Genomic DNA, 27,801 nt, shown 5'->3' on the forward strand with positions numbered 1-27,801 from the left:
ATGCCGCTCCGAACGGCGGTCATGTAAATATTTACCTTCCCGGCTCCAGCGCAGTAGCAGTTCTCCACTCGGAAATATATGGAAATAGCTGATCCCCGTCGGGTCCACTCTACTGCGCAGATGCAAATCGCCTGTGCAGTAGAGCAGACCCGACTAGGATCGGCTATTTCAACCTATTTATGAGCAGAGAGCCTACAGCGCCCCCGATGGAGCCGGGAAGGTAAATATTGCACAGCCTGACAAATTGTTGGCTGTGCATTGCGAGGGGCAGAGTGAGACCACCATAGGATGGATGAGGACGGGGGAAGCCGTGATAGGGTCCAGAGGCTTCCTCCTCCCCAAGGTGATTACCCCCCCAGGGGCAGTTTTGTTTTGTACAGAGTCAAATAAAAGGGGACCTTAACTGTGAAACATAAACACAACTGAGGAAAGAGGCGCCCTAGTGTGATAAAAGCATTTAAAAACAGCTTAAAATAGTAAGTATTATGAGGTGTCTTACCTCAATGACGAAATCTCTGTAATTTTTTACAAAAGATTTTTATTAGGACAGGCAACGCGTTTCGCGGGTCACAGCCCGCTTCATCAGGCCAATAGCAGTGCCCAATAAAAGAAATCCTTTAGCATAGTGAGGCTCCCTATGCTAAAGGATTTCTTTTATTGGGCACTGCTATTGGCCTGATGAAGCGGGCTGTGACCCGTGAAACGCGTTGCCTGTGCTAATAAAAATCTTTTGTAAAAAATTACAGAGATTTCGTCATTGAGGTAAGACACCTCATAATACTAACTATTTTAAGCTGTTTTTAAATGCTTTTATCACACTAGGGCGCCTCTTTCCTCCGTTGTGCTAAGTATACCCCCGAACAGAATCTGTTCGAGGAGAGGTGACATACCACCAGTGGGGTCCCCACAGTGGTTGTCTCAACCTTTTTTCTATTAAGAGAGCGACCTTCCTTCTGGTCCTGGCTAGGACCACCCCGAGTGGAGTCGGGTTTATTGTCTCCACCTGCTTCCCGTGGTTGGTTGCCCCCAGCAACCTTCCTTTGTGAGTAGTGCTTTCCTTTACTTACTAATATTGTGGTTTTTAACATATTGCACTACTGGGCTCCCGTTTTCTGTCTCCTGTGTCTTTTTCCATAGGGTGCTGTATCACCCCCACCATTATTGTGAAACATAAAGTTTCACTTACCTGGGGCTTCTACTAGCCCCCTGGAGACGTCGTGTGCCTGCGCCAGTCCTCCACTCTCCCGAAGCTAGCTAGTTCTGTTTTCGCAGACTTGGAGTCAGCTGGCCATTGCGCCTGTGCAACCCTGGCAAAGCGTATCCTTGCTCGTGTTGCCGTCCGCAATAGTGTCCTGCGCAGGCGTTTAGTAAAAAAAAAGTGGGTGCGGTGCATGCGTCAATATGAAACCTATGGTCGGCTACTCTCTTCGGGCTGGTGCTGCAAGTCCTGCCCGCGGAGGTATTGAAACTTCTATCCAGTAATGCATGCAATTTTTAAGGGAGCTCTGGATACTGTTCTAAACTGTTTCCAGCCTGGCTATGCAGCCCTAAGGTATACTTAATCTTGTAGTCCACCAAATGTGCAATTGCTTGTACTATACCTCCAGTGGGAGGAGAGAGTTGCTGCTTTGCAGCAGAGAATGTACCAGGGCATGCTGGACAATTTTTTTTCATATAGTAAACTGATATAGTCAACCACTTTTCCCATTCCCTCGCGTTTACTTTAAAGGGATACTGTAGGGGGGTCGGGGGAAAATGAGCTGAACTTACCCGGGGCTTCTAATGGTCCCCCGCAGACATCCTGTGCCCGCGCAGCCGCTCACCGATGCTCCGGCCCCGCCTCCAGTTCACTTCTGGAATTTCTGACTTTAAAGTCAGAAAACCACTGCGCCTGCGTTGCCATGTCCTCGATCCCGCTGATGTCATCAAGAGCGCACAGCGCAGGCCCAGTATGGTCTGTGTCTGCGCAGTACACTCCTGGTGACATCAGCGGGAGCGAGGACATGGCAACGCAGGCGCAGTGGTTTTCTGACTTTAAAGTCAGAAATTCCAGAAGTGAACTGGAGGCGGGGCCGGAGTATCGGTGAGCGGCTGCGCGGGCACAGGATGTCTGCGGGGGACCATTAGAAGCCCCGGGTAAGTTCAGCTCATTTTCCCCCGACCCCCCTACAGTATCCCTTTAATGAGATTATACTGTACTGTAGCAACCAGATGGCACACTTATCTGGCACTAGCCGACCCCTGTTCGTGCCGGATAACCGAGAATCTACTGTATTTATATTTATCAAGTAAAAAAATAGCAGTCAAAGCTTCTCATCTTTAATAGCCTGCTGCTTAGATTCTTACATATTCCAATGAGGTTATGAATGTGTATGGATCAGGTTCTGGGCAGTAAACCTAAAACAAACGATGAGACTTCAAACAGAAAACATACTACAAATAATGAGCACTGAAACAGAGCGGTGGGTGAACCCACCCAGGAAGAATTACAGGTGGTGCCCATGGGATCCGCATTGCTTGTGGAGTCTTTTCATGGGGGAACATCAAGCCTACCAAGAAAATTAGGAGGGCTTCACAAATCCACAAAAAAGGAAGGGCCCTGAATGGTCAAACCCTCAGGTAGTCCCTCCTGCTGGAGGAACGGGGAGACCAAAGTGGGGGGGGGGGAAATGGGACACACAGGCATTTTCTCTGCCTCATGACATGCCTCTGTGTGTCCCCCACCCCTGCTCACTCCCCCCCCCCCCCCACTGCCGCGCTATAGCCCCCCGAGATTAAGTTAACATAGGGGGAAGATATTCCCTGATTAAAATGTTTGCCAGGGGCGTTCCTGCAGGGTTTCCAGAGCTGCCATTGGGCAGCTCTCTCTCCCTGGCCATGCCCCCTGCTGCTCCCCTGCCTCCCTGCACTCCGGATGAGAGAATCAAGCTCTCCTTGCAGTTGCGGCCCACAGGAGTGGTGGTTTTTGCGGCTACCGGATCCACTCAGCCCCCCGGATCAGGTAGCCTACTTTTTTTTTTTTTTTTTTTTTTTTTTTGAAATCTATGTACCCACCTCGGGCTCTCTTTAAGTGGGACATGGTAAAACTATTTTGAGACAGGACAGTTGTTCCTGGTCACATGATCCTCCTGCAATGTAGGCTTAAAACACTACCAGTAATCCTTACCTTAGGCTTGGTGGAGAAGAGACTTCTTTTACAGCATGTTTTCAAGTAAAATAATTCATAAACTTTTTTTTTTTTTTTTTTTTTTTTTTGTCTCTCATCTGTATACTGCAATGTACCATAGATAACTAACTGTATCTGTAGTACTAGTCCTGAATATAACTCCCTGCAGTCCACTTTTCTTATTTATGTTTAATGGTTGATTATCTCAGTTTGAAGCCTTATGCTGGGAATACACGGGTCGATCCGGCGGGCGATTAGCCGCCGGATCGACTCCCGTTGTGTCCGCACAGATCGATTACCGCTTGTCCCCGCCGGTGCTCCTTATCAGCTGCTCAATTCCCTGCCATTGTCCGCCGGCGGGGATCGAGCGGGCGAGGGTCGAGCAGCATGATCGGACCAGCTGAATATTATCAGCTGGCCGGATCAGCTGCTCAATACACGGTACAGAAAGGTACCGTGTATCCCCAGCATTAGCCATGTCTAACCTCACACTTGCTGTGCCTGAGCTCCCACACAGAGAAATTATGACTTATCGATCTTTTCACCACTATCCTGCTATGCTAAGTGTTTTCACAGCCGCAAATATGTTTTATGGCCTCTGTTAGTTTTCGGGAGAGCTGGCACTGCACTCAGACTTCCCCCAGCTTCACAGATTAAGCTCTGGTTTGTGAAAGTGTACCCGAGCTGAAGTATGGGTGAAAAAAGTAAATACTTGCCTAAGAAGAGGGAAGCCTCTAGATCCTGTAGAGGCTTTCCACACTGTCCTCTGGTTTCCTGTTGCCTACCCGTACATTGACTTGTTGGTATCACATCAGAGTTTGGCTCCTCATCAGGCACGAGTGCAGCCGTACTGCACTTGCGCAGTAAGCTGGAGCTGTTCACGCACAAAGGGCTCTGTGGTACTATGCAGGCATGGCTGTACTCGTGCGGGTGCAGCACCGCCATTCTCTTGCCAGAAGAGGCTCGTGACCCTGATGTTAACTATTCCTGCCACCTGGACATGATTGTCCAGGCTGCAGCTGCTGCACGCTCCCGCGCGATCGGGCATGCGCCTGCGCTCTCCCACGCCGCCCCCCCCCCCCCGTTATTCCAGAGATCAATGAATGGGAATATGGTTCCCATTCATCGATCTAAGTTCCCAGCAGAAAAACAGACGACTTCTTATCAGAGGGCGCGGTCTCTCTTAAAAAAAAAAAAAAAGTTTCCTCTCTTTCTAGTGCTTCCTGGAAGTGAGTTCTCGCTTCCAGGACGAAAATAAAAGAAAATCACTGTGGCCATCTTGTGGCCAAATAGTAAAACTACATCTACATAATTTTTTTACTAAAATAAACCCACATTATTACATTTACAATTAACTGTTTACCTCCCACACCAAAAATTACCCAAATAAAATTTTTAATGGGGGGAAAAATGCAATAAAAAAAAAAAATAGTTCCCGAAGGGTCTGAACTTTTTAAATATGCATGTGAAGAGGGTATATTTCGAACATTTTTTACATTATAAGTTTGTAAATAGTGATAGATGCAAAACTGAAAAAATGCACCTTTATTTCCAGATAAAATATTGGCTCCATACATTGGGACAACATTTTAAATGGTGTAATAACCGAGACAAATGGGCAAATAAAATACATAATTATGGTAGCATGTATTATTTTAAAGCTATAATGGCTGAAAAATAATGCATTTTTTTCTTAATATTCCTGTGAAAATACATTTAGAAAAAAATAGTTCTTGGCAAAATGTACCACCCAAAAAAAGCCTAATTGGTGGCGGAAAAAAACAAGATATAGATAAATTCATTGTGATAAGTCGTGATTAAGTTATTGGCGAATGAATGGGAGGTGAAAATTGCTGTTGCATAAGGTGAAAAATCCCAGCGGGCTGAAATGGTTAAGGAGGGTTCCAAGTAGTGGCGCAGGACAGTGTGGGAAACCCCTGGAGAATCCAGAGGCTTCCCTCTCCTTAGGTAAGTACAGGTAGTCCCCGACTTACAAACAACCCGCCGATACGAACAGCCAGATGCCATCGTGATGACGTTATTCTTGCGCGGGGGAAGTTCAAACTTCCCCACAGTACCAGTACATGTCCCTGCAGTGTTGGACTCCCTTCCAAATCGAGTCCAATGCTGTCTGTCTTCTCTCCTCCATCTGTTCCTTCTAGTGTACAGCATTGCTTCGCTTCCTGTAGGTCAGGCACCTGTATGTCACATGACATATAGGAACCAAAGCGATGCTGTACAGCGAAAGGGAGCAGGAGGCGGAGTGGCTAGATCAGATATGGGCAAACTTGGTCTGTTACGGAACTACAAGTCCCACAATGCATTGCAGGAGTCTGACAGCCACAGTGATGACTCACAAAGGCTAATGCATTGCAAGACTTGTAGTTCCGTAACAGCTAGAGGGCCAAGTTTGTCCATGCCTGGGCTAGACAGACCGCGTTGGACTCGTGCTAGAAGGTAAGTCCAGCTCTGCTCAGAAAGTGAGACACATGGGGGTGGTGCAAACAGAGGCACGGGGAGGACAAATGGGCATAGAGGGAGACAGACAGGCACAGAGGGGGACACTAGAGACAAAGGGAGGCACAAAGGAGGCAAAGGAGACAGAAATGGCACAGCTTTCAGACTTAAGAACGGATTCAGGTTAAGAACCAACCTACAGTCCCTATCTCGTTCGTTAACCGGGGACTACCTGTATTTACTTTTTGACATTGTGGACTCCTCTGGTTTTCTTTATACCTTTAACCACTTGCCGACCGCCTACTTCATATTGGCGGCGGCAAAGTGGCAGCCCCAGGACCACGTAACGCAGATTGGCGTCAGGTCCTGGGGCACTCTCTGGCCGGGGATCGCGCGCTGGTATGCGCGCGCATCCACCGGCAATAGGCTCCGCCCACCCGCGACGTCAACCCGCCGGCCAATCGGAAGCGCCGGCGGGTTGTTAACCCCGCGATCGCCGCTACAAAGTGTATAATACACTTTGTAATGTATACAAAGTGTATTATACAGGCTGCCTCCTGCCCTGGTGGTCCCAGTGTCCGAGGGACCACCAGGGCAGGCTGCAGCCACCCTAGTCTGCACCCAAACACACTGATCTGCCCCCCCCCCTGCCCCCTGATCGCCCACAGTACCCCTCAGACCCCCCCCTGCCCACCCCCAGACCACCATTTGCACACAATCACCCCCCTAATCACCCATCAATCACTCCCTGTCACTATCTGTCAAAGCTATTTTTTTTTTTAGTCCCTAAACTGCCCCCTGCTCCCTCCTGATCACCCCCCCACCCCTCAGATTCTCCCCAGACCCCCCCAGACCCTCCCCCCCCCCCCCCCCCTGCGTACTGTATGCATCTATCCCCCCTGATTAACTGTCAATCACCTGTCAATCACCTGTCAATCACCCGTCAATCACCCCCTGTCACTGCCACCCATCAATCAGCCCCTAACCTGCCCCTTGCGGGCAATCTGATCACCCACCCACACCAATAGATCGCCCGCAGATCCGACATCAGATCACCTCCCAAATCCATCGTTTACATCTATTCTCTCCTCTAAACACCCACTAATTACCCATCAATCACCCCCTATCACCACCTGTCACTGTTACCCATCAGATTAGACCCTTGCGGGCACCCAATCGCCCGCCCACACACTCAGATTGCCCTCAACCCCCCCCCCTTATCGATTCGCCAGTGCATTATTTACATCCGTTCTTCCCTGTAATAACCCACTGATCACCTGTCAATCACCCCCTGTCACTGCCACCCATCAATCACCCCCTGTCACTGCCACCCATCAATCAGCCCCTAACCTGCCCCTTGCGGGCAATCTGATCACCCACCCACACCAATAGATCGCCCGCAGATCCGACATCAGATCACCTCCCAAATCCATCGTTTACATCTATTCTCTCCTCTAAACACCCACTAATTACCCATCAATCACCCCCTATCACCACCTGTCACTGTTACCCATCAGATTAGACCCTAATCTGCCCCTTGCGGGCACCCAATCACCCGCCCACACCTCAGAACGCCCTCAGACCCCAGCCCTGATCACCTCGCTAGTGCATTGCTTGCATCTATTCCCCCCCTCTAATCACACCTTGAGACACCCATAAATCACCTCCTGTCACCCCCTAGCACACCTACCCATCAGATCAGGCCCTAATTTGCCCCGTGTGGGCTCCTGATCACTCGGCCAAACCCTCAGATCCCCCTCAGACCCCCTTCCGATCACCTCCCCAGTGCATTGATTGCATCTATTTTCCCCTCTAACCGCCCCCTGAGACACCCATCAATCACCTCCTGTCACCCCCCTAGCACTCCTATCCATCAGATCAGGCCCAATACATCCTGTCATCTAAGAGGCCACCCTGCTTATGACCGTTTCCACAAAATTTGCCCTCTCATAGACCACCTGTCATCAAAATTTGCAGATGCTTATACCCCTGAACAGTCATTTTGAGAAATTTGGTTTCCACACTACTCACAGTTTTGGGCCCGTAAAATGCCAGGGCAGTATAGGAACCCCACAAGTGACCCCATTTTAGAAAGAAGACACCCCAAGGTATTCTGTTAGGTGTATGATGAGTTCATAGAAGATTTTATTTTTTGTCAAAAGTTAGCGGAAATTGGATTTTTATTGTTTTTTTCACAAAGTGTCATTTTTCACTAACTTGTGACAAAAAAAAAATCTTCTATGAACTCACCATACCCCTAACGGAATACCTTGGGGTGTCGTCTTTCTAAAATGGGGTCACTTGTGGGGTTCCTATACTGCCCTGGCATTTTAGGGGCCCTAAACCGTGGGGAGTAGTCTAGAAAACAAATGCCTCAAAATGACCTGTGAATAGGACGTTAGGCCCCTTAGCGCACCTAGGCTGCAAAAAAGTGTCACACATGTAGTATCGCCATACTCAGGAGAAGTAGTATAATGTGTTTTGTGGTGTATTTTTACACATACCCATGCTGGGTGGGAGAAATCTCTCTGTAAATGGACAATTGTGTGTAAAAAAAATCAAAAATGTGTCATTTACAGAGATATTTCTCCCACCCAGCATGGTTATATGTAAAAATACACCACAAAACACATTATACTACTTCTTCTGAGTACGGCGATACCACATGTGTGACACTTTTTTGCAGCCTAACTGTGCTAAGGGGCCCAAAGTCCAATGAGTACCTTTAGGATTTCACAGGTCATTTTGAGACATTTGGGTTTAAGACGACTACTCACGATTTAGGGCCCCTAAAATGCCAGGGCAGTATTGGAACCCCACAAATGACCCCATTCTAGAAAGAAGACACCCCAAGGTATTCCGTTAGGAGTATGGTGAGTTCATAGAAGATTTTATTTTTTGTCACAAGTTAGCGGAAATTGATATGTATTGTTTTTTTTTTTCACAAAGTGTCATTTTCCGCTAACTTGTGACAAAAAAAAAATCTTCTATGAACTCACCATACCCCTAACGGAATACCTTGGGGTGTCTTCATTCTAAAATGGGGTCACTTGTGGGGTTCCTATACTGCCCTGGCATTTTAGGGACCCTAAACCGTGAGGAGTAGTCTAGAATCCAAATGCCTCAAAATGACCTGTGAATAGGACGTTAGGCCCCTTAGCGCACCTAGGTTGCAAAAAAGTGTCACACATGTGGTATCGCCGTACTCAGAAGAAGTAGTATAATGTGTTTTAAGGTGTATTTTTATACATACCCATGCTGGGTGGGAGAAATCTCTCTGTAAATGGACAATTGTGTGTAAAAAAAATCAAATAATTGTCATTTACAGAGATATTTCTCCCACCTAGCATCTGTATGTGTAAAAATACACCCCAAAACACATTATACTACTTCTCCTGAGTACGGCGGTACCACATGTGTGGCACTTTCTTGCACCCTAAGTGCGCTAAGGGGCCCAAAGTCCAATGAGTACCTTTAGGATTTCACAGGTCATTTTGCGACATTTGGTTTCAAGACTACTCCTCACGGTTTAGGGCCCCTAAAATGCCAGGGCAGTATAGGAACCCCACAAATGACCCCATTTTAGAAAGAAGACACCCCAAGGTATTCCGTTAGGAGTATGGTGAGTTCATAGAAGATTTTATTTTTGTCACAAGTTAGCAGAAAATGACACTTTGTGAAAAAAAACAATTAAAATCAATTTCCGCTAACTTGTGACAAAAAAAAAAAAATCTTCTATGAACTCACCATCCTCCTAATGGAATACCTTGGGGTGTCTTCTTTCTAAAATGGGGTAATTTGTGGGATTCCTATACTGTCCTGGCATTTTAGGGGCCCTAAACCGTGAGGAGCAGTCTTGAAACGAAATTTCTCAAAATGACCTGTGAAATCCTAAAGGTACTCATTGGACTTTGGGCCCCTTAGCGCAGTTAGGGTGCAAAAAAGTGCCACACATGTGGTATCGCCGTACTCAGGAGAAGTAGTATAATGTGTTTTGGGGTGTATTTTTCCACATACCCATGCTGAGTGGGAGAAATATCTCTATAAATTGACAATTGTGTGTTAAAAAAAGAAAACAATTGTCATTTACGGAGATATTTCTCCCACCCAGCATGGGTATGTGTAAAAATACACCCCAAAACACATTATACTACTTTTCCTGAGTACGGCAATACCACATGTGTGGCACTTTTTTGCAGCCTAACTGCGCTAAGGGGCCCAAAGTCCAATGAGCATCTTTAGGCTTTACAGGGGTGCTTACAATTAGGCACCCCCCAAAATGCCAGGACAGTGAACACACCCCACAAATGACCCCATTTTGGAAAGTAGACACTTCAAGGTATTCAGAGAGTAGCATAGTGAGTCCGTGGCAGATTTCATTTTTTTTTTGTCGCAAGTTAGAAGAAATGGAAACTTTTTTTTTTTTTTTTTTTTGTTACAAAGTGTCATTTTCCGCTAACTTGTGACAAAAAATAAAATCTTCTATGAACTCACCATGCCTCTCACTGAATACTTTGGGATGTCTTCTTTCCAAAATGGGGTCATTTGGGGGGGATTTGTACTATCCTGGAATTTTAGCCCCTCATGAAACCTGACAGGTGCGCAGAAAAGTCAGAGATGCTTGAAAATGGGAAAATTCACTTTTGGCACCATAGTTTGTAAACGCTATAACTTTTACCCAATCCAATAAATATACACTGAATGGGTTTTTTTTTATCAAAGACATGTAGCAGAATAACTTTCGCGCTCAAATGTATAGGAAATTTTACTTTATTTGAAAAATGTCAGCACAGAAAGTTAAAAAAGTCATTTTTTTGACAAAATTCATGTCTTTTTTGATGAATATAATAAAAACTAAAACTCGCAGCAGCAATCAAATAGCACCGAAAGAAAGCTGTATTAGTGACAAGAAAAGGAGGTAGAATTCATTTAGGTGGTAGGTTGTATGACTGAGCAATAAACCGTGAAAGCTGCAGTGGTCCGAATGGAAAAAAAGGCTCTGGTCCTTAAGGGGTTTTATGACTGCAGTCCTTAAGTGGTTAAAATGGAAAAAACTCAAACTAAAGTGATTATGGGCAAGTTCTAGGTAGTATTACTATATTTTCACATGGTTATTTAATCACGGACAAATCACTTAAGGCATGTTTTAATTCACCTATTTTATCAGATGGAAAGTAATGTGCTTCAGGATATTTTTCAAATATCTCACCGCTTTAGAGTAACAACCTGCGATTATGATAATTCCTGCTCAGTCAGATCTTGATTCGTAGACACTGTATCCTTTATCTATACAGCAAGAACAGGCAACTTAATATGTGATTTGGAAAACCTGTCTGTACAGATAAGTATTCAGTAGTTAACTAGTAGTGAATTAAAACAGGCAATATCAAACAAATGGATGTTGCATTGATGGTTGTATGTAGATGCAGGTGTATAGGTCAAGGTACGTGTGTACACTAACAGCTATAGAAACATAAGACGCCATTGTTAAATCGGTTATGTAGAAGCTATGAAACCGGGTGAAGTAAGCGTAATATAAAAGATTTGTTACACAGTGACAATTTGAGCATAGTGACAAGACACACGGAAGAAATTTTACTTTGCATAGGGGAGAGACAGGCTGGCACTAGATGTGGGTGGACAATGGGTTCACCGGATTACGTACTCCATGTTCAGCGTGCTCTCCAGAGCATACACTTTTGCAAATGACAATGAAGAAAGATGGAGGCACAGTTGAAGCAAATAGAAATACCTTTTAATCCACGGTACGCTGACACGCGGGGTTACAGTGGGGGTGAGGGGATGCCTGACAGCTGTTTCGCTAAAAAAGCTTCCTCAGAGGCAAAAATTGGGAAACCCAGGTTCCCAATTTTTGCCTCTGAGGAAGCTTTTTTAGCGAAACAGCTGTCAGGCATCCCCTCACCCCCACTGTAACCCCGCGTGTCAGCACACCGTGGATTAAAAGGTATTTCTATTTGCTTCAACTGTGCCTCCATCTTTCTTCATTGTCATTTGCAAAAGTGTATGCTCTGGAGAGCACGCTGAACATGGAGTACGTAATCCGGTGAACCCATTGTCCACCCACCCACATCTAGTGCCAGCCTGTCTCTCCCCTATACAAGATTATCAGCTGATTTTTCTGTGCACAGATGCAAGAGGTGGAAGACCAGCCTACAGAGGCATCTGGTACGTCTGTGGACGCCATTTCCAGAACCAAGCGCCTTCAAGCTGGCAGGTCGGACTGGGAGACGTTCTTCACTGACACAGCAAGTGGGTCCATCTCAAGTTCCAGCAAAACAGTGGGGGTGAAGGTTATTGAGCAAGACCTTAACTGACTATCAGACAAAGAGGTCAAGAAGGTTCCCAATTTTTGCCTCTGAGGAAGCTTTTTTAGCGAAACAGCTGTCAGGCATCCCCTCACCCCCACTGTAACCCCGCGTGTCAGCACACCGTAGATTAAAAGGTATTTCTATTTGCTTCAACTGTGCCTCCATCTTTCTTCATTGTCATTTGGAAGAAATTTTACGGTGCTTCCAGATGTAACACCAGGACTGTGGTACACCCATCTGCAGTATGGAAGAGTCTGGGGAGAAGTGGTATTCTTTGAAAACCTTTGGCTGAATTTCTGTACCTCAAGCATGATAACGAGACCAGTCAAGTTGTGCATGCGTAAGAACAATTGTGCAGAAAGGTGGTAGCATGTGCTCAGGACTGCATACCTCGCAATTTGCAAGGGATAGTCCAGGGCTGAGAATTAGGGCCTGTCACGGAACAGCTGTGAGAAACGCAGACGAATCGGAAGGATCCGGAAAATCGATTCCCTGATCGGTTCGTGGTTAGATTTGCCAGTCATTGCAGCGATCAGAGACTGACATTTCTTAGTTTAAAAGACTGTTGTTTTTTTTATCTCTTGCCTTCCACCAGAAGGCAGGAGCCTGCTGCAGAGTGTCCCCGGCACCCAGCTGTGCTAATGGCCCATCCATCAGATGAAGTTGATAAGCAGCATGACAGAACCAATTTATTTGGGAAAAAGTCAGACTCTCTGGCTGCAATCCCAGCAGGGGAGCTGACACGTAGCTTGCTGCCCCGGGCTTCAAAGGGGCCTTCGCCTGGGAATGACCTGCTGTAAATCCCAGATGTATATAATATTCCATAAACTGCTATATGTGTCATATTTCCTGTATTGCCAGGCTGGCAGACCCTCCAAACTAACAGAGCATGCTGGGCCCTGTCTGGCGCTGGTTCTGAGAAAGTTTCAGAGCATTCTGAGCTAAAGACTGCCAGTTAGGCAGTTCGAAAGTGCCCTGATGATACCACAGGAGTCCCACCCTTCATGTCTGATATCAGGGCGCTGGGTAAATCGGGACGGATCTGAAAATGTTAGTAAATCTGCCCTGACCTGTACGGTTCTGTGAGATAGAGCCCATATATGGTTAGATATGATTTCTGGTCTCCTGGACTAGGGGAGGACTCCTCTCATATTCTAAGGGGGTGTGTGGCTCCCGCCTTCACTCCCTCCTACTGGATCAGGGGCATAAGAATGGCAGAGGAACCAAACTCAGTGTCCTCCACTTTGAACATCATCCTGATTATATCCTTGCCAGCTTGAGGCCATGCTGGCCCCTGGTTTGTTTGGACTTTGAACTGAACTGGAACAAGGAACTTTACAAGTTTTCCCAGAACAGACATCTTTCCACGAACGAAGTATTTTTTCCCTTTTTATTTTCATACTGGCTATTAATGTTTCCATAATTGTTGATTTTAATGATTTTCTGTTTTTATTAATTATTTATATTGCTTTTCAATAAACCGACGCTAACGTCAGTTTATTTACTCCGCTACCCTATTATTCAGCCATACACAGAAACTGAACCCGAGTCTCTGAAGAGACGCTACTATTGTATTGTTGCTAGCTAGACAGAATAGAGTGTGTTTTAACCGTTTTTATTTGTAGATCTAGGCTCAGACAGCCAGTGAGTTCCTCTGTCTCAGGAAACAGAGGTGGTGGCAGTTATACCCTGAAATAGTGTGTAATTTGTAATTGCCGTAACTCACAGGCTCCATTCTAGTCGGTCTGCTGCCCAAGTTCCAGCGGTTTCTGCGCACCGATCACGACCACAGCTTGCATGGTCTGTGTGCTGAAACCGATTGGAAGGCAATTTGCGTTCCGGCCACTAGGGGCTCTGTGACAGGGCCCAAGTCCAGCAGAAGCCCCACCTTTATTTCTGCGCTGTCCTGTGTTCTCCCAGCAAAGTATGGGTGCAGCAGCGGTAGAATGGTCTCCTCCGCCGAAATCCAGTTATGTGCCGCCTCCTGTCACCAGTGTTAAGCGCTCATTCTAGTGCCCGGAATCTCTTCCTGCACACATATAATAAGCATACAATGCAAAGTATAGGCTCAGTGGTAGCAGCGTCTCTCTTCGTCGAAGTCCACCGATCTGTGTCATCCTGTCATCTGCTCTCAGCTCTTCCTTTACCTACACAGAGTGCAGCTCCTTCTAATACATAAAAAAAATATATCGATCTATTTTTTACACCAATGGTGCCTATCCATAGATGGCTAACCAAAGCATTAACAGACATAATCAAATAGTGTGTGTATACCAGATGTTTTAATGCCACAAAAAAGAGATGTAAGCTGGGTCACACTGTACTGGATGAAAAAACTGATCTGTATTTTATTGACTAGTTTGTGGACCATCAGATTTTCATCCAGCTTTTCCGTTCCGTTTTTGTGTTGCACCCACTCAATACAAGACACATTCGTATTCCTCCACCGATACTCTGGTCCTCTGCATGGACGAAATAGGAAACCTCCCTGAGTACCACGGAGGATCTTTATTGGTCCACCACTCAGTAAACCAATGAGAATCCTCCCTTTGGACTAAGGATTCCCATTGTTCTATTGCGACCCAATTGTAGCCTGATGCTTCTGGTGGGACTCTTGAATCTGTATACCAGCGCTGCTTCTGTACAGTGAGCCAAGCAGTGGTAGAGGACCCGAGTGAGAATGTGTGAATTGTACATGGTGACCAGTCTAGTGACGATGGGCTAACTTTGATTCCATTGTCGCCCACTTCTTACGGCCGATCCAGAAAAGTCGTACAGGATCCTCCAATGGACCGAATAGACTAATGTGAACGGATCCTATTGCTTTGCAATAGGATTTCCATTTTATTTCTACAGCCTTAAGCAGCACAGTCACTTTATTCCAATGTGTTTTGTGAAACGCTATTCACTTTTTCAAGAGGGGTTGAATGCAAAACCTGGGATGTAGAATCTCCTAATAAAAATATTGTCATATAATGGCCTATGCCACAGCATTAAGGACACTTGAAGTGAGATGTTTATTATGAAGGCTGCCAAATGGATTTACTTTTAAACAATACCAGTTGCCTTCCATTCTTTCATGCATCACTAGTATCTGAATCTCATCCTAAAGGTGGCCATACACTGTTAGATTTTCCATCAAATCGACCAACAGATAGATCCCTCTCTGATCGAATCAGATCAGAGAGGGATCGTATGGCTGCCTTTACTGCAAACAGATTGTAAATCGATTTCAGCATGAAATCGATTCACCATCTGTGGAGCTGCCTCTTCCCCCCCCCCCCCCCCCCCCCCCCCCCTGCATACATTACCTGATCCGGCTGGCGCGAGTCCCCCGGTCTCCGCTGCCTTCTTCTCCGCTCTGGGCTGCAGCTTCACTGTACTTCCTGTCTGTGGAAGTTTGAACAGTAGAGGGCGCTCTACTGTTTAAACTTCCTGTCGGGACAGGAAGAAGTGAAGCCTGCCGGAGCCCAGCGGAGAAGGAGCAGCAGGTACAGAGGGAATATGCGCCGTCCGGATCAGGTAAATGTATTGCCGCTAGCGTCGGTCGTCGAATATTCGAACGCTGCTATCGATGCACTCCTGACCCGCCGGCGATCGAACAAAATCTTCCGTGCGGACAGATCGACGGGAGCGATCGATTTCGGACAGAAATCAATTGTTCGGTCGGCGTTTGCGCAACGATTTCACAGCAGATTCGATCACAGTGATCGAATCTGCTGTATATCGGCGGGAAATAGTATAAGTGTATGGGCCCCTTAAAACAAGCATTCAGCTAATCCAGTCAGACTTCAGTCAGAGCTTCTGATCTGCAAGCTTGTTGAGGGTCTATGGCTAAAAGTAATAGAGGCAGAGGATCAGTAGTGCAGCCAGGCAATGTGCTTTGTTTAATAGGAAATAATTATGGCAGCCTCTATACTTCTTTCACTTCAGGTGTCCATTAAGGCTGCTTTCACAGTGGGACGTTACAGGCGCACGTTAGAGCAGCCTGTAATGCAGCCCAACTCACAGTAATGAAAAATCAATGGGCTGTTCACAGTGCCCACGTTGCGTTACAGTATAACGCTGCACGTTCAATGAAAGTGCAGCATGATGTGCGTTATATGCGGTTTTAGCCACCTTAGACTGTTTGCACATGCTCAGTGATGTGTATTGTGAGTAGCCACATGGCTAATTAATATTCACTGCACTGTGGGAGTGTTCCGATCACGTGGTCTCCAGTCTTTTGCCACATGCACCGTTTCCGCACTGGGAGAACAAGAATTGGCCCTGCAAAACCGCACCACACAATGTGTAGAAACGTACAAATTAGCCTTTATTGAACCATACAACTAATAAAACCATAAAAACAATATAAATGAGGCCCTCAGTAAACAACATTGTCAATAATACACATAAATGTAATGAACTGTACCGCAATCTACACCGGCAACCTATACATGAAAGAGTGAAGAAAGAAACCAGAATGCACCAAAAGTACAGCTGAACCCCGTAAGGAATGAACAGGTTGAAAATAGGTGTGAAAATGGGGGATGTAAATATCAAACATCAAATAGTGGGGAAAGCAGGAGGCTTGTGCCCAACGTGTGGAGGTGCCAAATGGCGTGTGTGCGCCAAGGCTCCAGCACATGCGCCCTCCTGTTCCGCTCCACCGGTAAGCGCTCTCTCTCTCCGTGCACTTCACCACACGGATTCCATGACTCTGGGCTCACAGCCTTACTCACTACACTCTCCACACTTTGGGAGTCATATTTGGCTCCCGCAGGCACACTGTCTTCTATTGCTTCATCTGAAGCTCCTCTTCCCAGCACACACAAGCCATTTGGCACCTCCACATGTTGGGCACAAGCCTCCTGCTTTCCCCACTATTTGCTAGACCGATTTGGCACAGGGGATAGATATTTACATCCCCATTTCACACCCATTTTCAACCTGTTCATTCCTTACGGGGTGTTCAGCTGTACTTTTGGTGCATTCTGGTTTCTTTCTTCACTCTTTCATGTATAGGTTGCCGGTGTAGATTGCGGTACAGTTCATTAAATTTATGTGTATTCACATGTTCATGATTGACAATGTTGTTTACTGAGGGCCTCATTATTTATATTGTGCTCCTGTTTTTATGGTTTTATTAATTGTATGGTTCAATAAAGGCTAATTTGTACTTTTCTACACATTGTGTGGTGTGGTTTTGTAGGGCCAATTCTTGTTCTCCCAGTGCAGTATATTGATTTATTGGCCTTTCTGCACACATCATTAATAATAAGATTAGCATATCAATTGGCCTTGTTTATTCAATATGGTTGATGGTGCTCGTCTGTTTTTCTCTTGATTTCTTAACACGCGCTGTTTCCGTCCGATAGTATGCGTCAAAAAGTACGCATCATGGACGCATCAAGAGACGCATAACGCGGCTCTATATAATGTCCAACTTCAAAGCTCACATGCGTTGTGTTAGGGGCACGTTATGCGACCTTAACGTCGATCAAACGCAACGTCTTAGTGGGAAAGAGCCCTTAGGCAACAACCATTAAACCATGGAAGCCAGGTTACCAGTTTCCACATTTGCCCTAGACAGCATATGGCATCGGGAATAGGAGGACCCTATTGATATTTGGAGGTATACCATTCTGTCTATGTAAAGTGTAACTTAATTGTTATTATACTAGAGACATTCCAGGTGTCAAAACAGTAGCCGATGCACATTCAGACATGGAGGCAGCCATTATGTACATAGCACAGTCTGTAAACAAAGCATAACCTGTCCTCTGTTCTGTCAGCAACCATTATATCATCTGCTTGCCATCATTATTCATAACACGTTTTCTCAGTACAAAGCATTTTTAATTAAGTTGTGGTATCCTTTGGTCATGTTCAGCCTACTACTGATAAATAATTTAGCTAGGTGTGAAAAACTCCTGACATTTCTGAGAAACGTGTCAATTTGAACATGCAAGCTTGTGCCTTAAGCTATTTTGCTTCACAGCTAATGTCCTAGGCCAAGATCAACCAAGACTAGAGAGTGATAAAGCATGTTCTATGTGTGCGTGCTACATTAGTTCCAGTTCTCTGCACTTGTAGCACAGCTGCTCTCAACATGCATATTAAAAGACAGTTGTACATCCTATATAATTTCCTGTGCCTGCGTCCTGTGTCCATGCGTTTGTTGCGCCTGGCTTATATATGTGTGGCATGCGGGTGGACTTCGCGCAACAGTCATGGATGGGCACCTGAATGCGGGTTGCGTGCCATGCATTGCGGGTATGCACAGTTTGCAATTCCTGCGCATTGCGGGGTTGTCAAGACGGCTTCATTGGCCTATCGCCCGTTATTTAATGTGGTGGGCCTTTTTTTTTTATATAATACTACTACTTTACTATGCTGTCCTTGTAAACAGCCTGCACATAAACACAGAGGTCCTAGCTGAATTTGTTTGCTGGGGTAAGGGATACCAACTATCCAGACTTTTTTGGACTGTGTAAAAATTATGGCCAGTTTGTGAAAAAAAAAAATAAAAAAAAAATTATGAGCCCATAAACGTTAAAATAGAACAGTAGCTGTTCCTTTATCAGCTTTTGCTGGATAAACTAAACTAAACGGACAGTAGATGGCACTATAGTGGTTACACTTGTTAGTTGTCCAGGTTGCATTCTACTGTTCCTTGTCCCTTTTTTGCATTGACCATTTCTGTTTTATGGTGCTTAGAGGTGCCCAAATGCTCTCTTCTACAGCAGAACCACCTCTTGGTAATCCTGTTGATTCGTTTTTTTGTTTTTTTTTATTTACTTCATATTTTTCAGATTCTAGCCCACATAACAAAGTAAACTGCTCTCTGCCACTGCTAAAAAAAAAAAAAAAAAAAAAAACACCGATGCCCTTCCCCTCCCCCCTCTAAAGTAACAGTGTTAGCTACAGCTCTGTACACACACCATACTGTTCGCAATAGAGGTGGCCAGCTGGCTGACTATGTAGTGTGTGTAGAGTTGTCCTACCAAGGTCTGCTGAGGTCCGTTAATAATCTGGTGTGCACCACATTTTTCAGCAACAATACTTCGCCACCCAACACACCCCCACCCCTGCGTACCTATTGGTATGTGGCTGGTGAGCTGGACGCAGGGCGAGCCGAATGATTGCTCACCCTGCTGCTGCTGAAATTCCCAGCTGCACTAGACAAATAGACAAGGCAAATAACATTTATATCGTGCTTTTCTCCTGGCGGACTCAAAGCGCCAGAGCTGCAGCCACTAGGGCACGCTCTATAGGCAGTAGCAGTGTTAGGGAGACTTGCCTAAAATCTCCTACTGAATAGGTGCTGGCTTACTGAACAGGCAGAGCCGAGATTCGAACCCTGGTCTCCTGTGTCAGAGGCAGAGCCCTTAACCACATACACCATCCAGCCACCCCTAAATATTATCCCCCCTCCAAGTCGCAGCAACTTGGAGGGAGAATTAATTTGGGGACCAGAGATCCCCAGATCTCCGATTACCCTTGCTATGCGCCGAAACCACCTGCTTCGCCACTTCCTTCCCCCTTTTACCCTCGCCCACTGGAAGGCACTCCATCGAGGCACTGGGCGTCACTGGACTTTACCAAAGGAGAATACTGCAAGATAGTACATGGGTAAAAACCCTGATAAAGCCACTTTGTGAGCAGTATGGTAGCACTACTTTACATGGGAGCCCCTCCTCAAAGAAAATTTTACTAAACCAATATTTTTATATTCTGCATTTCATTGTGAGCATTTTTTAAATGAATCCAGCATGAAATAGCACAAACAGTCGTTTACTAATTGCAGTCACTTTAACAGCCAATCAAGGTTTCCTTCATCACTTAAAGGAGAACTGTAGTGAGAGGTATATGGAGGCTGCCATATTTATTTCCTTTTAAGCAATACCAGTTGCCTTGCCTGGCAGTCCTGCTAATCTATTTTATCTAAAGTAGTGGCCGAATCACACCAGAAACAAGCATGCAGCTAATCTTGTCATATCTGTCAAAATTGTCAGAAAACCTGATCTGCTGCATGCTTGTTCAGGGGCTATGGCTGAAAGTATGGGAGGCAGAGCATCAGCAGGATAGCCAGGTAACTGGTATTGCTTAAATGGAAATAAATATAGCAGCCTCCATATACCTTTCACTACAGTTCTCCTTTAAGTTGTCCAATCCTGGTGAGGACAAGCCACCTGCATCCTGTTACCTTTTTAAGGAAACCTGAATAAAATGAAACCATTTATACTGTATGTATGTATGTATGTATGTATGTATGTATGTATGTATATATATATATATATATATATATATATATATATATATATATATATATATATATATATATATATATATATATATATATATATATATATATATATATATATATATATATATATATATATATATATATATATATATATATATATATATATATATATATATATATATATATATATACACTACTTTTTCTCCTCCAAAAGTGTGGGGGGGAAAAGTCAGTGTGTCTTATAGTCCGAAATGTCTCCTCCTTCCTGCTTACATACATACCCCCCCCCCCCCATTCCCTGTACATTCCTTGCCCCGTGTCGTCTGTCCATTCCTTGCCCCCTGTGTCCTCGGGCACCCCCCGCCAATCACAACTGCCCACTGCTCTGCTCCATTTTCTAATAGGAGCCAATGGTCTTGTATGCAGGACCACGGCTCCGTCATTGGAGCAAGTAATTCATGATGAAGCTGTGGTCCCGCCTCCGAGACAATCGACTTATTAGAAAAAGGAGCAGGGCAGTAGTGATTAGCGGTTCTGGGGCAGCACTCCTCACCTGATTCCTGGATGGCTTCACTAAAGAATTGTTTAGCCTCCGCACCACCGGACAGGAGCGGCACCACAATGTACGTATTATCGTCCAGGAAAAGAACAGGGGGCAAGGAAGGACACACAGCAGGACACATGCAGCAGAGGAGGACACAGGTGGACCAGAGGAGTACATGGTAAAGGATGCAGGGGGACACGATGCGCAAGGGGAACATAATAATTGGGGGTGGGGAGAGGGTCCATAAGACACCCATGGACGCACCAGGTTTAGTTTTTTTTTTTTTCTTTCTGAATTTTGTCCTCTAAACCTAGGTGTGTCTTATAGTCCAGAGCGTCTTATAGTCAGAAAAATAGGATACCTGTGGCTCCCTACAGCCCCCTTCAGGCCATGGGCTCCCTTGCCACCTCCCAGGCCACTTCGATCCCCTGCTGGCAATCCCGGTATATTTGTTCTGTCGCCTACCCCCCCCCCCCCTCATGCTGCACCTGCGCAGCATGCAAAACATGACTCCAGGGGGGGTGGGAACGGGTGGTTGGGCTTGCCCCCACTGACTAAATATACCGGGATGGCCAGCGGAGGATCGACATGGCCCTGGGAGATGAGGGAGCCCACAGCCTTAAGGGGGCTGGGGGAAGCCCCATGTAAGTAGAGAAGCTTTAATGTTGGGTACATCTTAACAAGATGGTAAAGCTTCTGTTTTCTTTTTTTTTTTTTTTTTTTTTTTTTTTTTTTTTAAATAAGGGGGTGACCTGTTATATTTTCTGTTTTTCAGATTTTGCAGCTTCGAATAAGTTCACAAATCACAGCTTGCAGTGTATTATATCCCATTACGGCGCAGAGCCAGTGGCATAGGACATGTAAAAACAGAAACCAGGTAAGTGTGTAATTGTCGTGTGGATGTTTTTCAAGCCAACTTGTCTGATATGTATATAGCACTTGGGGGGGCCCATGTAAAACTTGCACCAGGGCCCACAGCTACCTAGCTATGCCACTGGGTGGGTGACTTAACCACTTCAGGACCACAGGCCTTAACCCAACCCCCCCCCCTCACCCCCAAAGACGGGGCCATTTTTTGGGAAAAAGGCCACTGCAGCTTTAAGGCTAAGTTGCAGGGCCGCACAACTCGGCACACAACAGAGCTCTCTGTTGGTGAGGTTTGACAGCCCCCAGATGTTTGTTTATTTTTTATTCTATTTATTTATTTTATTTATTTTAACATTTCCCCCCCCCCTTCCCTTCCCTTCCCCTCCCTTTGTCCCAGAGCCAGCCAATCATAGCGATCAGCTGTCATAAGCTTCAACCTATGACAGCGGATCGCTGTCTTGCCACCCGGGGGACAGCCGTGTCATGGGCGACGGTTTTGCCGTCTAACAGTCTCGGAGCGACGATTGCTGTTGGAAGACTGAAGGCGGAGCCTACCAAGCAGGAGATGTGCGCAATCTCCTGCAAAACAAAGCCCCAGGACTTTACGCCAATCTGCGTTAGGCGGTCCTGGGGCTGCCGCCGCAGCCACGCCCGTTGGCGTGACGCAGTCGGCAACCAGTTAATAGACATATGGCCCAGTGTTTCTAATATAAATCAATAAAGTTAATTAACTGATGAAATGAAAATGTGGTGGTAAAAACTGCTAAGCCATTAAATATATATATAAATCAAACCATTTTGTAATGTGCTGCTGGATATCGCTGGATGTTTTGGGGGTTTTACTGCACTCTCACTTTAGTGTGCCTTTTTTTTCATTTGGAGCCTTGTGACCTGTTGGACAAAGAGGACGGTGATTGAGCAATATTGGAGGCTCTGTCTCAGCCAGACGTTTACTGTATTTTTTGGACTATAAGACTCACTTTTTCTCCCCCAAAAGCAGGGGGAAAAAGTCACTGCGTCTTATAGTCCAAATGCAGGGCATTCCTGACTTGTGAGCGTCTGCCAATAGAAACCTCTAATCCTCCGCACTATCGGAGGCTTCCTGTAGTGGGCCCATGTAGAGGAGGACACAAAGAGGTACAAAGTTGGACACAGGGAGACACAAGAGGTACAAGGGGGCATGAGATACAAAGGGGGCATAATCCACAAGATGCCCCTTCACCATGGATGCACCAAGTTTAGTATATATGCATTTTCCCCCTGGTTTTGTCCTCTAAACCTAGGTGCGTCTTATGGTCAGGAGCGTCTTATAGTCCGAAAAATACGGTAACACCTTGATGCTATAGTAACCATTTATTAATCTGGGCTCATTTTTGTTGTGAATTAAAAAAAAAAAATTGCTTTATATCATGGACAACATGGCCAATTAAAATACAGGCCGTTTACATTTCTTCAGTATATAGCATCAAGCCGTTTAAGGGCCCGTTTCCACTTGTGCGGTGTCAATTAGTAGAGGAAAACGCGGAAAAAAATTTGAATGCGAATTTTACTGCAAATTTGCGTACATTTTCGCATATGTTAGTAAGTATGCGAATTTAACCATGTCAGTGCCTTTGTGCTTTTACATTGATTTTATGCGAAAACGTCCACAAATTCGTAGTGAAATTCGCATATGAGAACGCATGCGAATTTCCTATTAAATACATTGTATGCGAATCAATTCTGATGGCTCTGCCGTGCAGATTTTTACTGCACGCAAAACCGCACAGGATTTCCGACAAGTGAAAACAGGCCCATCTACTTGTATTGGTTATGCGAATCTGCATGCAGAAAACGCATGCAGATTCGCACAAGTGGAAACGGCCCTAAGAATTTGTCTTAATAATCCGAACATAATAATCCGAACATTTGTATAGCGCTTTTCTCCTGTCGGACTCAAAGCGCTCAAGAGCTGCAGCCACTGGGGCGCGCTCAAGAGGCCACCCTGCAGTGTTAGGGAGTCTTGCCTTGAACTCCTTACTGAATAGGTACTTGACCTATCCAGGATTCGAACCCTGGTCTCCCATGTCAAAGGCAGAGCCCTTAACCAGTACACTATCCAGTCTTCCTAGTAGAATAACTATAAGTACTGATATTCTACCATTGGGTATGCATAAAAGATCAGCAGACTACCAGGCTACTAGAATTGGTTATAAGAGGAAAAAATATGGCAGCTTCCACATCCTCTCTTTCCAGGTGTTCTTTAAAGAGAACCTGAACTAAAAATTAAAAAGTCAAAATAACCATACACAGGTCATACTTACCTCCTGTGTAGTCTACTCCTCAATCGCTTTCTCCTCTCCTGCGTCCCATTTTTCCACTGTGATCAATGGAATTCTCTGTCCTCCATTTTAAAAATGGCCATTACCCTATAACCGCTTCCTGGTCAGCACACTGCTAAACTGTAGTATCACCCACTTGAGCCATAGGGAAACGTGGACTTTACCTTGCATATTCATTTGTAACTGACAGCAACTGATATTTTTCAGTTCTGACAAAATATTGTCAGAACTGGAAGGGATCTCTGTAAGAAGAAAATGGTGAGCTTCTGAGAGGAACTGATGGTGAGGTAACTCTGTAATGTTCATTTGCAGCTACATCACGTTTTTATTTTAAATATTACTCGCTTCAGGTTCCCTTTAAAGAGACTCTGAAGTCTCTTAAAAATCCTTTTTTTATTACAAAATTCTGTTTAACATCATAGCCCTACCTAAATCGCCGCATCCCCACGGCTGTAATCTATCTAAATCCCCCCCAAACTCGCCCTCCCTCTCCCCTGCAAAATCCACGACTTTCTTGGTCGTGGATTTTGCTGCTGGAGGAGGCAGAGCTATGAGCCGCAGCTCTGCCTCCATTCGCATCTATCGGCAGCGGATCTCCGCCTCTCCCCCGCCCCTCTCAGTGAAGGAAGACTGAGAGGGGCGGGGGAGAGGCGGCGATCCGGGCTGAGAGGCAGAGCTGCAGCTCATAGCTCTGCCTCTCACGGAAGCGCTGCCCGGATTGCTCCCAGGGAGTTTGGGGGGATTTAGTTAGTGTACAGCGGCTGGGATGCGGCGGTTTAGTTAGGGCTAAAATGTTAAACAGGATTTTGTAATAAAACGAGGATTTTTAAGAGACTTCAGTGTCTTATTAAGTCCCAGTGATGGTCAGGCTTGATGTGGCTGTACTCTGTGTACAGTGGAGTTCTAATACTGATGTCTGTGTTAAAGCAAACCTGAACTGAAAATTAAAGGACAACTGAAGTGAGAAGCATGGAGACTGCTATATTTAAACAATACCAGTTGCCTGGCAGCCCTGCTGATCTATTTGACTGCCATAGTGTTTGAATCTAACCAGAAACAAGCATGCAGCTAATCTTGTCAGGTCTGACAATAATGTCCAGCACCTGATCTGCTGCATGCTTGTTCAGGGTCTATAGCTGAAAGTATTAGAGGCAGAGGGACCAGCAGGATAGCCAGGCAACTGGTATTGCTTGTGAGGAAAAACATATGACAGCCTCCATAGCCCTCTCTCTCCAGTCGTCCTTTACAAGTCAAAATAAACAGACCTCATGCATACCTCCCGTGTAGTCTACTTATCAATCCCTTTCTTGTCTACCACATCCTGTTTGTTCACTGTGATCGATCAAACTCTCCGACCTTTATTTTAAAAATAGCGATGACCCGGTAACAGCTTCTAGGTCAGTGCATTGTTAAACTGTAATATCGCCCACGTGAGCCATATTCAAACATGGACATTACCTTGCACATAAGTTGTCCTTTCAGTTGTAACCGACAGCAACTGATCTATTTCAGTTCTGATAAAATCTTGTCAGAATTGGAAGCACTCATTGTTAGAAGAAAATGGTGAGCTTTTTAAATAACTTTACTTGGTTCAGGTTGCCTTTTTAATGATCATGAAACTACCCCTCTGCTAGCAGTATACTTACATTAGTTGCAAATAATTTATGTGTATAGAAAAAAATCTTGCAGGGGTGTAACTACATTGGGCAAGCAGAGATCTGCAGACCAGGCCCCACTCCTTCAAGCCTCCACCAGGAAAGGGGGAGGGCAGGCTGGAAGCTTGGGGGTACTATCCTGTACAAATTGCAGAACAGCAGCCAATCCCCATGGGGCTTTAGGCCTAGTGCACACCAAAAACCGCTAGCAGATCCGCAAAATGCTAGCAGATTTTTAAACGCTTTTTCTTCTTTTTCTGCAGCGTTTCAGCTAGCGTTTTGCGGTTTTGTGTAGCGGTTTTGGTATAGTAGATTTCATGTATTGTTACAGTAAAGCTGTTACTGAACAGCTACTGTAACAAAAAACGCCTGGCAAACCGCTCTGAAGTGCCGTTTTTCAGAGCGGTTTGCGTTTTTCCTATACTTAACATTGAGGGAGAAACGCATCCGCAATCCAAAATCTGCAGCAGCCCGGGAGTATGCGTTTCTGCAAAACGCCTCCCGCTCTGGTGTGCACCAGCCCATTGAAATACATTACCCTAGCGGATCCGCACCCGCAAGCAGATCGCAAACCGCAGCGGAAACGCTTCGGTGTGCACTAGGCCTTAGTCCATATGACAGGGTCAGAAGCTGGTGCGTGGTGACTGGCTGGCTGGTTGTAAACTAAAGAGGTAGTGAAGATGACGCGTATCGCTAACAGGAGCAGGTAATGTTTTACGCTCCCTACTGTTGTTGTTCTGTATAGGACCGCCCTTCCAGCTCCCAAGCTCCCCCCTTCACCCCATGATGCCGGGTGTCATGGGGTCTATTATCACACCTCTTGACATCTTGGACGGCAGGATGCATTGGACCCGTAGAATAATGCCCGCTATCCAGCTCACAATTGCTTATAATGGCACATTGAAATGCTGATATCACATGTGCTGCAGGTGCTGTCGGGGCTGTGTTGACTGCAGACTTTGCTTAGGCTACGGCTTCCCCATTCCTTATATGCATGATCTAAGCATCTAAACCTCCACTGTATAGACTACAATCGTCCATTTAATTTTACCTGAGATTGCCACTGACCCCGCCGTCTGATTAATGAGCGTTTCACAGCAGACACTCAAACCTGTCAGCTGGGCGTCTCCTGACCATTTCCCCCCTCTGGTCTTCACAATCCAGGTTGCCAGCCCTTTTATTTAACTATGCTCTGGTAGAAGACAAAGTATACAGAATGGCAGCAGATTCGCAGCTGTGTTTATTATACAACACTAACGGAGATCCTGGTGGAAGTCAGCTTGTGGCAATAATGCCTCAATGAGCCCCAGATGTTTTTTCAAATGACACTTAATCAGTACAAGATACATAAATAGAGAGTAAAATGTTTCATAAATCACAGTGAACGTCAGCTGCGAGACTTCGGCATTGAAGTTATGGCAGAGGAAATTCCAGTCCCCGTTGTTTATAAAATTATCTTCTGTTGGTAATGTAAATTATCTCTGAAAGTGCAGGAGCGTAATGCAAGAGAGCCATTGGAGCGTGAAAATTCCCAGAGAACACAATACGCACAGGATGGCGCGGTCGGCGCTTGCCAATATTATGGCACTAGGAGGCCGTGCAGACAGCCACATAGCGGGCGATGACCTATATATCATGGGCTGCTGTGCTCAGAGCGCGCCCGCTACCCACAAGGAGTGTTTTGATAGTGAAAGGCCTGCTGGCAGCAGCCAGAGCATGGCATGCATTTGCGGAACAGTCTACTATTGTGGCAACGACTTCTCTCCAGAGACATTGTCATCCATACTCAAAACTTAGGGCGTAAAGAGTCCTAACGGAGCGTGTGCTGGCTGGACCACTGCACAGCGCATTCAGTTAACAGAGGAAAGATATGAAGGTGCTTATTGTGATATGAACACTTCTTACCAAGCAAAATAGGTGTACAGAAAAAACACACTCCAATGGATCAATAAAAGTAAATTCCCAAGGCCCCTTTCACACTAGTGTGTTGCGTTACCCTGTTTTACCGCAGGGTAACGCTACAGCAATGAAAGTCTATGGGGCATTTCATACCTTACGCCTGAGTTCCCCAACCCTATCCTCAAGGCCCACCAACAATACATGTTTTGCAGGAAACCACAAACATGCACAGGTGAGGTGATTAGTGTCTCAGCAGAGCTGATTGGCTACCTTTGTGGATTTCTACAAAACATGCACTGTTGGTGGGCCTTG

At 45.6% G+C, this 27,801-nt stretch overlaps 1 protein-coding gene across 1 annotated transcript in view; it reads left to right on the forward strand.

Annotated features, from left to right (window-relative positions):
- Nucleotides 1-27,801, forward strand: part of UQCC1 (ubiquinol-cytochrome c reductase complex assembly factor 1) — a 255,738-nt gene that overhangs the window by 19,866 nt on the left and 208,071 nt on the right. Inside the window, exon 2 of the mRNA XM_068263909.1 lies at nt 21,523-21,624. Coding sequence (XP_068120010.1) covers nt 21,523-21,624 — 102 coding nt within the window. The remainder of the gene's footprint in view (nt 1-21,522; nt 21,625-27,801) is intronic.

Source organism: Hyperolius riggenbachi, chromosome 12, assembly GCF_040937935.1.
Source record: "Hyperolius riggenbachi isolate aHypRig1 chromosome 12, aHypRig1.pri, whole genome shotgun sequence".
Classification (NCBI taxonomy): Eukaryota; Metazoa; Chordata; class Amphibia; order Anura; family Hyperoliidae; genus Hyperolius; species Hyperolius riggenbachi.